The sequence below is a fragment of the Dendrobates tinctorius genome, unplaced genomic scaffold (assembly GCF_039654945.1).
Source record: "Dendrobates tinctorius isolate UK_male_01 unplaced genomic scaffold, ASM3965494v1 ptg000387l, whole genome shotgun sequence".
Taxonomy (NCBI): domain Eukaryota; kingdom Metazoa; phylum Chordata; class Amphibia; order Anura; family Dendrobatidae; genus Dendrobates; species Dendrobates tinctorius.
This window is the reverse complement of record NW_027362053.1, coordinates 500393-512639: the sequence shown is the minus strand read 5'-3', so window position 1 is coordinate 512639 and position 12247 is coordinate 500393. Positions and strand designations below refer to the sequence as shown.

The 12247-nt window shown below is 44.2% G+C and overlaps 1 protein-coding gene across 3 annotated transcripts in view; it reads right to left on the bottom strand.

The window, feature by feature from the left end:
• Nucleotides 1-12247, bottom strand: part of SSH3 (slingshot protein phosphatase 3) — a 146589-nt gene that overhangs the window by 56967 nt on the left and 77375 nt on the right. For all 3 annotated transcript variants that reach the window (XM_073563390.1, XM_073563392.1, XM_073563391.1), the window contains exons 6-8: nt 10413-10484; nt 10267-10332; nt 9994-10185 (exon numbers count right to left, since the gene is read on the bottom strand). In XM_073563390.1, coding sequence (XP_073419491.1) covers nt 9994-10185; nt 10267-10332; nt 10413-10484 — 330 coding nt within the window. The remainder of the gene's footprint in view (nt 1-9993; nt 10186-10266; nt 10333-10412; nt 10485-12247) is intronic.

Below are 12247 nucleotides of genomic sequence, written 5' to 3'. Positions count from 1 at the left end.
CCGCATTCCACTTACTCACTGAGCCAAACAATTTACCCGGGGGTTTACTACCCGGAGCCCGAGCCTCCAAAATCTCTCTCTGTAACTCAGATGAGATTTCGGCCACCACTACTCCTGGCTGAAGAATGGAGGAGGGAGGTTCTGGAGGGGACACCGAATAAAAGCTTCGGGATAAGGCATCAGCCTTGATGCTTTTAGATCCTGGGCGGAATGTGATGGTAAACTCAAATTGAGAAAAAAAAAGCGCCCACCGATCCTGTCTGGGGGTCAATCTCTTGGCGGACTCGATATAGGCCAAATTTTTGTGATCAGTGATGACTGTAATGGGATGAATAGCCCCCTCCAGGAAATTCCTCCATTCTTCAAAAGCCAACTTTACCGCCAACAACTCTCTATTGCCGACATCGTAATTTCTCTCGGCAGAGGAAAATTTTTTAGAGAAGAAGGAGCAAGGCCTCAGATTAGTAAGGGTAGGAGGGCCCTGAGACAAAACTGCCCCCACGCCTACTTCCGAGGCATCAACCTCCACGATAAAAGGTCTTGACGGGTCGGGTTGTACCAATACAGGAGCTGAAGAAAAGCACTTTTTTAATGTCATGAAAGAATTTTTTGCAGCTACAGACCAATTTTTTACATCAGGTCCCTTGAGAGTGAGGTCCGTTAGAGGCTTTACCACCTGCGAGAAGCCCTTAATAAATTTCCTATAAAAGTTAGCAAAGCCTAAAAATCGCTGCAACCCTTTCAAGTCATGAGGCTGCACCCAATCTGTAACAGCCTGGACCTTCTTAGGATCCATGCGGAACCCCTCCCCTGACACAATCAACCCCAGAAAGGATACTTCTTGCATGAAAAATGAGCATTTTTTCAACTTGTCATACAAATGATTCTCCCTCAGTCTCAGGAAAACCATCCACAAATGGTGCAAGTGAGATTGACTGTCCACCGAGTACACCAGAATGTCATCCAAATAGATGACCACAAAACGACCAATTAAATCAGAGAAAATTACATTAATAAAATTCTGAAAAACAGCAGGAGCGTTGGTGAGACGAAAGGGCATAACCAAGTTTTCAAACAGCCCTTCAGTCGTCAGGAATGCTGTTTTCCATTCGTCCCCTTCCCGGACTCTTATAAGGTTGTACGCCCCACGTAAATCCAGTTTAGAGAACCACTTGGCCCCTGTGAGTTGGTTACATAGATCAGGAATTAGGGGGAGAGGGTAGGTATTTTTCACAGTAATTTTGTTTAATTCCCGAAAGTCGAGGCATGGTCGCAAACCGCCATCTTTTTTTTTTTTTTTTTTTAACAAAAAAGAAGCCCGCCGCCACAGGAGAAACAGAAGGCCTAATATGCCCTTTGCGGAGACTCTCGGTAATGTACTCCTTCATGGCTAGACGTTCGGGCCCGGACAAATTGAACAGGCGAGCCTTGGGTAACTTGGCTCCAGGGACTAGATTAATGGCACAATCAAAGGGTCTATGTGGTGGTAGCGCCTCAGCCTCACTTTCAGAAAATATGTCTTCAAAATCTTTCAGGTACTCTGGAATACCTTCCAGATCGACAGACGACACTGACAGATTTTACTGGGGTGACAAGAGTTGTCAAGTTACAACATAGACCGTTAGCCATACAACCCCACTGAATGATCTCCCCCGTGACCCAGTCAATAGTAGGATTGTGACGTTGAAGCCAAGGCATACCCAGTACCAGTCCAGCCGGCAGATTATTTAGAACAAAACACCTTAATTTTTCCACGTGAGTGGAACCCACTTTCAGCGAAAAGGTATCAGTCATGAAACAAATTCCCTCCTGGGTGATAGGAGAAGAATCAATTGCCACAATTTTAACAGGATCTTTTAACCTGACTGTACCTATCTTATGAAAAGTCACAACTTTGGCATCGATCAGTTTAATAGAAGAACCACAGTCAACAAAGGCGGTAGTCCCAACCGGACCGCCTGTAAGTTCTAGTTCCACCGGAAGCAGAATTTTAGTAAGTGAGGAAACGGGTACCTGGGAGTCTGGGCAACCTCCTCGATTGTTACCCAGACTCAGTCGCTTTCCTGACGGCTTCACTGAAGAAGGGCAAGAAGGACAGTTCCTTCTCCAATGTCCAGCTGATCCACAGTAAAAGCACAATTGGTTGTTTCTACGGCGTCTCTTCTCTTTTTCCTCCAATGACGTGGCACCAACCTCCATGGGCTCAGGACTAGATGCAGAGTCTCTCAGATTGGGGAATAAAGGGGTCTCCTGCAGCATGACCCCTCTTGCCCCCAGCCAACGGTCCATGCGGACAGCCTGGATCATAGCGTCCTCCAAAGAATCCGGTGGAGGATGAAGGGCTAGGGCATCTTTCAAACGTTCGGAAAGGCCTCTACAGAACAAACCCCGGAGGGCAGCATCATCCCAGGAGACCTCCGGCTGCCCAGCGTCTGAACTCAGAGCAGAACCATTCAGTAGAGTGCCTCCCATGTCACACTCATCAACATATCCTCTGCCAGACGCACTCTATCAGGCTCATCATAAATGTGCCCCAGAGCCTCAAAGAACAAATTCACAGACATACGTTCATGAGCAGAGGAAGAGAGAGAGAAAGCCCATGCCTGTGGAGCCCCCCTAAGTAGGGAAATAACGACCCCCACCCTCTGGAACTCCTCCCCTGAGGAGCGGGGCCTCAGAGAAAAAAAAGCTTGCATCCTTCTCTGAACGACCTGAACTCCCTTTTATCCCCTGAGAAAGGGTCTGGCAATTTGACCGGAGATTCAGGGGATGCCAATGACACATCTCTATCCCCAGCACTAGAAGCTCCTGCAGCGACAGCCCCCTGCACAGTATCCACCAACTGTTGCTGGGTATGGGCCATCGTGCGCTGTTCCACATTAAGTTTGTGGAACATTTGGGTCAGGTGCTTGACCTGATCAGCCAAAGCTTGTATGGGATCCATGAGGATAACACAATTTTTTTTTTTTTCTTCAGAGGAAAAAAAAACTGAAATGGTCAGATATAATGTCAGGAACACCGCACTGCACTTGCTCACTGAGCCAGTGCGCGTGTCCTGAGTACAAAGACTGTGCACAAAGATACCTGCGGAGCGGGGTCTCAGTGGTGATGATGCATGCTCCAAGCTCACAGGACCTGGAGCACGTGACTGCTCGTGGCGTGGCCTCAGCTCCACAGAGCCAGGAGCTGCAGGGAAACTCCTAGAAAGGTAACTACAGGGCAATGTTACCAAGGGGCATAGACAGAGACAGAAACCAAATCAAGCCGGGTCAAAGCACGAGATTGCAATACAGTACCAAAGGGTTAGACAGAATGGATAGTCAGGACGTAGCAGTAGATCAGAAAACCAGAACGGGCAATAGACGATACAATAGGGACAAACTGTAACGGACTAAAGATAGCCAAGCCAGGAGGTCAGAACCAGAAAAGACAATAGTACCAAAACGAGAGATGGAGTACAGAGTGAGGGAACGGACCAGGTCATACACGGGAAGCAAACAAGCAATGCAGAATACATGCACACCAGGGGTCAGACACACCAGAACAACAGTATAGCTGACAGAGAACCCTGGTAAAGAGTGAGTATAAATACCCCTCCCAGATCCAGAAAGAGGCCATGAACACTTAACCCTGTGAGTGCAGGGCAAGAACCCTGTTCAAACCATGACAGAAACACATAGGTCTTCTGGCCTTCACAGGATGTAGTTCAACTGTGACATCACACGTTCTGTCGCGTGGTTACTCCCTGGCTACCAGCTGGAGCACCCTGGTCTTCACCACCTACACTGTTAACAGGTGAGGAGTTACTCTACGCTCGGTGCATTCTACCTTAAGAATCTCAACTTACCACTCTGTGGACAATTAACAGGAGAACTGTGCACTTGGACATATGACTTCTATCAGTAAGTGGACAGCATTATCGCTCCTTGGCATCTCACTGGTTCGATCTTGTGGATTCATCACTCTAGTACACATTGGTTCTTTTATTTGCATAGATTTCATATAACCAGTGGTTTTTGTGCTAGTGCCATCTATTCGGTTTTCATTTACAGTACATCTATTTAGATATGTACGAGGGGTGTTCATTAAGAATTTCCGATGACCCACTTCTATTTATCACAGAACGCTGAAACTGCACTTGTGTAATGATATAAGTCTCTACAGGTTACGTGCCAATTTGCAAGTCAGAACTGATAATGGTCTTGATTTTACAGGTGCTGAAGTGGTGTGAGGTTTGATAATGGACCCAGTGGAATACAGACCAGTCATCAAGTTCCTTTACTTGAAAGGCCGCACACCAAAGGAGACGTTCGATGAGATGAAAGCGGTTTATGATGATGATTCCCCATCATATGATGTAATCAAGAACTTGCATTGTTAATTTAAATGTGGTCGGACTTCGGTGCAAACAGCTCCAATTCCAGGGCGACCTCACTCTAATATTGATAAACACATCATCCAGCAAGTGGAGGTCGTCATTTTAGAAAATTGCCGTATAACCATTCGCCACCTAGCCCAAAATGTCAAGATTAGTGTGGGGTCTGTGAAAAAATCATCCAAAACCATCTTCACATGCATAAGATATCTGCTTGCACCTTTCTAGAAGCAGAAACGAGTCGAATGCTCTCAGGGTCTATTGACAATGTGCCACGGAAACCAGGAGGACTTTTTAAAAAGACTGATCACACAGGATGAAAACTGGGTCTATCACTATGATGCTGAGACTTGAGTCCAGTCGATGCAATGGAAGCATCATGGCTCACCCCCTCCAAAGAAGGCACGTGCCCAACCCTCATCAGGCAAGATCATGCTCACAGTATTTTGGGACCAGCATGGAGTAGTACTGATGGATTTCCTAGCAAAGGCTACTATGACCACTGGGGCATACTATGCTTCACTGCTTCGGAAATTGCAGATCATCAAAACCTAGACATGTAGCATGTTCACCAAGGGTTTACGCATTCTTTGAGACAATGCACCAGTTCACAACTCACATGTTGCCCAAATGGAAGCATGCAGTGACTTTGAAATTCTACTGCCACCCCCTTATTTACCTGACCTCGCATCATTGGACTTCCACCTCTTTCCAACAATGAAGTTATTTTTGAAGGGCAAGCATTTTCCAGATGATGAGACTCTGATTTCCGAAATCACAACGTGGCTTTTGGAGGAATCTGTCGACTTCTACAAGCAAGGTGTTTACAGTTGCTTAAAGAGATGAGAGAAGCGTGTCCCCCTAGGTGGCGCCTATGTAGAGAAGGACTAATTACTGTGCTAAGTTTCATTGCGCTCAGTCCACAGGAAGTGGGTCAGGGGTAATATTTAATGAACTCTTAGGTATACTGTGTTTCCAGTTTAGCAATCTAGTGCTTATGGGCTCTACTTTGTGGCTTTAGCATTTGAGCAGATTTTTTTCCCCACTTTTCTACTGACACGTTCCAGAACCCTTACTTTTTTTTGGTTACATGGTCACTCATGAGGGCTTTTTTTTCTGGTGGAGGAGTTGTATTTCTTGGTGGCATCAGTTTGGGGTTCATAATACCGTACTTGTTAATAAACATTTATTAATGCTTTATAAAACGGAATATAAACAAATACAACAATTGTATCACTGTATGTTATTTATTTATTTTTTACACTTTTCACCATGATATCTTTATCCTGCGAATCAGTATGAATATGGCGATACCCAAGTTAGAGACATTTATTTTTTTATGACTTTTAGATAAATAAAACACTGTAAAAAAAATCTGTTTTGGGATTACCATAGTCTAAGAGCCATAAGATTCACAATTTTCCATCAGCGAAACAGTTTGAGGGTTTTTTTTTGCAGGAAAACTTGTAGTGTTTACTAGTACCCCTCTGGGCTATAGCACCGATTTGACTGCGACCTCTATTATATTTTATTGGCTAGTACATTCTGGCTTGTCTTGCTTAATACACTTGTGCTACCATACTCAGGATTACATCATTAACCGTAGTGTGACCTCTGTTATATGTTACCTGTTCGCACATATTGTGCAACATTGAGCTGTTACCTGTCTTTTAAAGGGTTTCATTTGAGAACAGTTGGTTGGTGCATTGATATACAGCTCTGGCAAAAATTAAGAGACCACTGCACAGTTTTATAAAAATCAGCTTCTCTACATGTTTCACAGCCATTCCATTCCAGTGTCATTTCCAACCAGAGTACACCTCCTTCTACTTAACGTGCTTCTGATTAGGTGATCACCTGAACCAAATCTTATTTAACAAAGGAAAGTATAAAAAACCCTGCTGTGGTGTTCACAATCCTCTTGCAATAGGACAAGCTGGATGGCAAAACAAGTGCTAGTAATATCCCAAAAGTAATAGGAATGAAAAAATAACTTTTAATAATGCCAAAGGAGTTTAAAAGACAAGTCTTGAGTGAGGAAAAGAAGGGCTCAATTCTGTCTTTACTAGCAGGGGGACACAGTGAGCGTCATGTCGCCTCCATCCTTAAAATTTCTAAGACGGCAGTCCATTACAACAAGGGCAAGCAGCAGACATTGGGGACAACAAAGCTACAGACCGGCAGAGGGCGAAAAAGACTCTCCACTGACCGGGATGACCGTCATCTTATTTGAATGTCACTCAGCAACTGTAGGATGACATCAAGGGACCTACAAAAGGAATGCCAAATGGCAGCTGGGGTGAAGTGCATGGCAAGAACAGTTCGCAACAGGTATCTAGAGGCACTGCTCAAGTCATGTAAAGCTAGAAAAAAGCCTTTCATCACTGAGAAGCAAAGGAGAGCCAGGCTGAAGTTTGCCAAAGACCATAAGTATTGGAGCATAAAGGACTAGAGTAAGGTAATCTTCTCTGATGAGTCTAATTTTTAGCTTTGCCCAACACCTGGTCATCTAATGGTTAGACGGAGACCTGGAGAGGCATACAAGCCGCAGTGTCTTGCACCCACTGTGAAATTTGGTGGAGGATCGGTGATGATCTGGGGATGCTTCAGCAAGGCTGGAATTGGGCAGGTTAATCTTTGCGAAGGACATATGAATCAAGCCGCATACAAGGTTATCCTGGAAAAACAGTTGATTCCTTCTGCTCAGGCAATGTTCCCCAACTCTGAGGACTGGTTTTTCCAGCAGGACAATGCGCCATGCCACACAGCTAGGTCAATCAAATGTGTGGGAAGGATCACCACATGAAATCCCTGTAATGGCCAGCCCAATCTCCAGACCTGAACCCCATTGAAAACCTCTGGAATGTAATCAAGAGGAAGATGGAAAATCGCAAGCCATCAAACAAAGAAGAACTGCTTAAATTTTTGTACCAGGAGTGGCATAAGGTCACCCAAAAGCAGTGTGAAAGACTGGTGGAAAGCATGCCAAGACGCATGAAAGCTGTGATTAAAAATCATGGTTATTCCACAAAATATTGATTTCTGAACTCTTCCTGAGTTAAAACATTAGTATTGTTGTTTCTAAATGATCATGAACTTGTTTTCTTAGCATTATTTGAGGTCTGCAAGCACTGTATTTTTTGTTATTTTGACCATTTCTCATTTTCTGAAAATAAATACAAAATATTTAGTGCTTGGAAATTCGAAGACATGTTGTCAGTAGTTTAAAGAATAAAAGAGCAATTTACATTTTACTCAAAAATCTAATAAATAAAGCTCAAAGTGTGTATGTATGTATGTATGCATGTATGTATGTATGTATGTATGTATGTCCGGGATAGGCATCCGCACCGTCGCAGCTACAGCCACAAAATTTGGCACAGTCACACGTCTGGACCCCGAGAGCGTCCTAAGCTATGTTATGAAGCGAAATTTTAACCCCGCGTGTTCCAATTCACCAAACAATTTTGCCGGGTATATGGGCATGGGACTATGGGATGGAGAATATGTATGACTAGATTATGGCCCGATGCTATCGCATCGGGAGGATGCGATAGCATCACACCTCTTGCCATGTTAACCCTCAACACACACTCTCCTCTCACCTTTCACCATCTCCACTCACTCTTTCACTCCACATACGACCCCTTCTCTCACTCCGTCTCATACTCACGCCGTCATCGCCGCTGCTCCACGATCCCCGACATCATCTTCCGCCGGCGCCATCCTGGATCCAGACGTTGTCCACGCTGGCAACATGTTCTTGCGGCGACGCCATCTTGAGTATCGTGAAATCCCGCGATAGTCAAGATGGCATCGCCGGAAGAACATGTCGCCGGCGTGGACGACGTCGGGATCCAAAATGGCGTCGGCGAAATCTCGCGAGTTTTCGCCAACGCCATTTTTGATCCCGACGTCGTCCTCGCCGGCGACATGTTCTTGCGGTGACGCCATCTTGAGTATCGCGGGATTTCGCCGATCCAAAATAGCGTCGCCGCAGGAACATGTCGCCGACGTGGATGCCGTCGGGATCCAAAATGGCGTCGGCGAAATCTCGCGAGATTTCGCCGACGCCATTTTGGATCCCGACGTCCTCCACACCGGCGACATGTTCTTGCGGCGACGCCATCTTGACTATCGCGGGATTTCGCCGGTCCAAAATGGCGTCTCCGCAAGAACATGTCGCCGGCGTGGAGGACGTCTGGATCCAGGATGGCGCCGGCGGAAGAAGATGTCGGGGATCGTGGATCAGCGGCGATGACGGCGTGAGTATGAGAGACGGAGTGAGAGAAAGGGTCGTATGTGGAGTGAAAGAGTGAGTGGAGATGGTGAAAGGTGAGAGGAGTGTGTGTGTTGAGGGTTAACATGGAAAGAGGTGTGCGGTGACGTCACCGGTTACAACTGGACGGAAGTTGTTACAACCGGACGTTGCTTAGGGCATTTATTATTATAGATGGGTATATGGGCATGGGACTATGGGATGGAGAATATGTATGATGGGTATATGGGCACGGGCCTATGTGATGGAGGATATGTATGATGGGTATATGGGCACGGGCCTATGGGATGGTGGATATGTATGATGGGTATATGGGCACGGGCCTATGGGATGGTGGATATGTATGACGGGTATATGGGCACGGGACTATGGGATGGAAGATATGTATGACGGGTATATGGGCACGGGACTATGGGATGGAGGATGTGTGATGGGTATATGGGCACCATATCCATAAGAGACCCCATTTTACAAACTACACCTCTCAATGAATTCACCTAGGGGTGCAGTGATCATATTGACACCACAGATGTGTCATAGAATTTTATAACATTGGGCAATGAAGAAAAAAATAATTACATTTTTACAACCAAAATTTTGTTTTAGCTCCAAATTTTACATTTTCACACTGGAAAGGAGATAAAAATGGCACCAAAATGTGTCCCACAATTTCTGCTGAATGTAGAAATACCCTATATATGGCTGTACAGTACTGTTTAGCCATACGGCGAGACTCGGGAGGGACAGAGCAATATTGGCGTCAGTTGAGTGCAATGAGAAGTCATTGCATTACAACCTGTTTCTGTCAGCTATATGTTATCGAATACCGTGATGATTTGTTTGTGGAATCTGCAGCTATATCTGTACAGAATCATGAACATGTCCATACAGCAAGGCTAAGGACTGTGAAGAGGAAAGCAAATTTGATTGTTCTCCTGGTGGACGTATAAAAGGGAAAAATTACTGAGTCACAACCTAGGGTCAGTTGAAGACTTTACAGGGGAAGCCATTTTAGTTTTTATCTTCCTGCTGTTATGTGAAGCTTCGCCCTTTCACCCCTCCGTTACATAGACGGGAAGTAAAACATTCATTTCATCCCCAACTAATGGCAAAAATGTGCTGCTCCCCAAATACTGCACATAGAGATCTTCCAAAATCTAAGCTCTATATTCTCATGCATGAAAGTGGTGGGATATGAAATAGGTCTATGAAAATGAAAGAGCAAATCTAAAAAAACAAAAAAGATCAGCCATAAATTAAATATAAGACTATTTTTCAGGCTTGCATTTTATTACATTGAATGCTTACAGTTATCAGTCCACATCTCGCAATCTCTCACCTCTCAGGGGTGGTGGGATCCCTCCGTGTAGATGTGATGTCTGACGTGGCTGTCCATGCATTAATACATCCCTGGGGTGAACGGTGATGATCCAGGTAATACACCAACCCAGGACATAGACTGGCACCACCTGGAATATAGTTGTTTGCTTCCGAAGCCTCACAGGCTTTGTGGAGCATTTGCAGGAGTGCCCTACAATGACATGCAACCACCAAATTACATAACACAGTATTAAATACCTAAGTCAATGGTTGTCTTTATTATAAAACTCACCACATAGTTTGTACAGATATAGGTTTGAACGCCCTGATGTCCTTCCCGCAGGTAACACTGAACCCACTAGGGAGACAAAGAAGAAGGTTAATTATCTAAAGCCAAATAGTTACTAAATTAAATGAACACTTTGGCAGTGCCCTTACCCATCTCCATCTAGGAAGACTTGCGTATTGCTCCAAACTGGTAGAACTGTTCCAATTGTGCAGACACTGGACCTACAAAAAAAATATATCGTCAGAAAGGATAATTACTTATCGGTAATTTAATTTTCCTGAACCCACAACTTAAAATTGTATCACCTGGCATCCGATTGACATCAAACTCGTATGCAAATGGAATCTGTATGCAATGCGATTTTAACATTAGCTTTTACATAGAGGAATTCTCTGTCTTTTTAAGATAGTTTTACTAGAAAAGAAGGGCTCAATTCTGGCTTTACTAGCAGAGGGATACAGTGAGCATCATGTTGCCTCCATCCTTAAAATTTCTAAGACGGCAGTCCATTACAACAAGGTCAAGCAGCAGACATTGGGGACAACGAAGCTACAGACTGGCAGAAGGCAAAAACTATTCTCCACTGACCGGGATGACGGCCATCTTATTTGAATGTCACTCAGCAACCGTAGGATGACATCAAATGATCTACAAAAGGAATGCCAAATGGCAGCTGGGGTGAAGTGCACGGCAAGAACAGTTCGTAACAGGCTCCTAGAGGCAGGGCTCAAGTCATGTAAAGCTAGAAAAAAGCCTTTCATCAATGAGAAGCAAAGGAGAGACAGGCTGAAGTTTGCCAAGACCATAAGGACTGGACCATAGAGGACTGGTCCAGGTAATCTCTGATGAGTCTAATTTTCAGCTTTGCCCAACACCTGGTTGTCTTATGGTTAGACAGAGACCTGGAGAGGTGTACAAGGCACAGTGTCTGGCACCCACTGTGAAATTTGGTGGTGGATCGGTGATGACCTGGGGATGCTTCAGCAAGGCTGGAATTGGGCAGATCACTTTTTTTATTTTATAATTTTTATTTTTTTCATGCTGTGCCATTAGGGTTAGGTTTGGAGTTACTCTATGGTTAGCCAATGGGGTTAGGATTTTTTCAAAAGTAAAAAAAAAAAAAAAAAAAAAAAAAAATGATGACGATATGACGCCTACTGTTGAATGCAAGTGCTCGCTACTTGAGTTTGCATTGGAGTCGCTCGAGCACCCGAGGATACTTGGTGCATACCCGAGTACCCCGATGCAAACTCGAGTAGCGAGCACTTCTGCTCAACACTAATGATGACATATTCAATATGAAGACTTAAAGTCATCAAATTCTGTGCAGTATCTTTGCATTAATAATCCTAATTATATCCCTGGATACAAACCTTGAGGGGTGTAGTTTCCAAAATGGGGTTAGCTGTGGGGGGTTTCCACTGTTTAGGCACATTAGGGGCTCTCCAAACGCCAAATGGCATCTGCTCTCGATTCCATCCATTTTTTTTTAACTCAAAAAGTCAAACAGTACTCCTTCCCTTCCAAGCCCTGCGCCCAAATAGTAGTTTTTCCTCACATATAGGGTATCAGCGTACTCAGGAGAAATTGCACAACAAATTTTGGGGTCAATTTTCTACTGTTACCATTCTGAACATAAATTTGGGGCTATAGCAAATTTTTTGTTAAGAAAAAGTAAAATTTCATTTTTTCTCCTTCCACTTTCCATTAATTCATTAATTCCTGTGAAGAACTTGAAGGGTTAATAAACTTATTGAATGTGGTTTTGAGGACTTTGAGGGGAGCCATTATTAGAATGGCTTACTTTTGAGTATTTTCTGTCATATAGGCCCCCAAAGTCACTTGAAATGAGATGTGGTCCCTAAAACAAAAGGTTTTGTAAATTGTTAGAAAATTGAAAAATTGCTGGTCAGCTTTTAACCCTTCTAACTTCCTAACAAAAAAAATCATGCTTCAAAAATTGAACTGATCTGAAGAAGACATG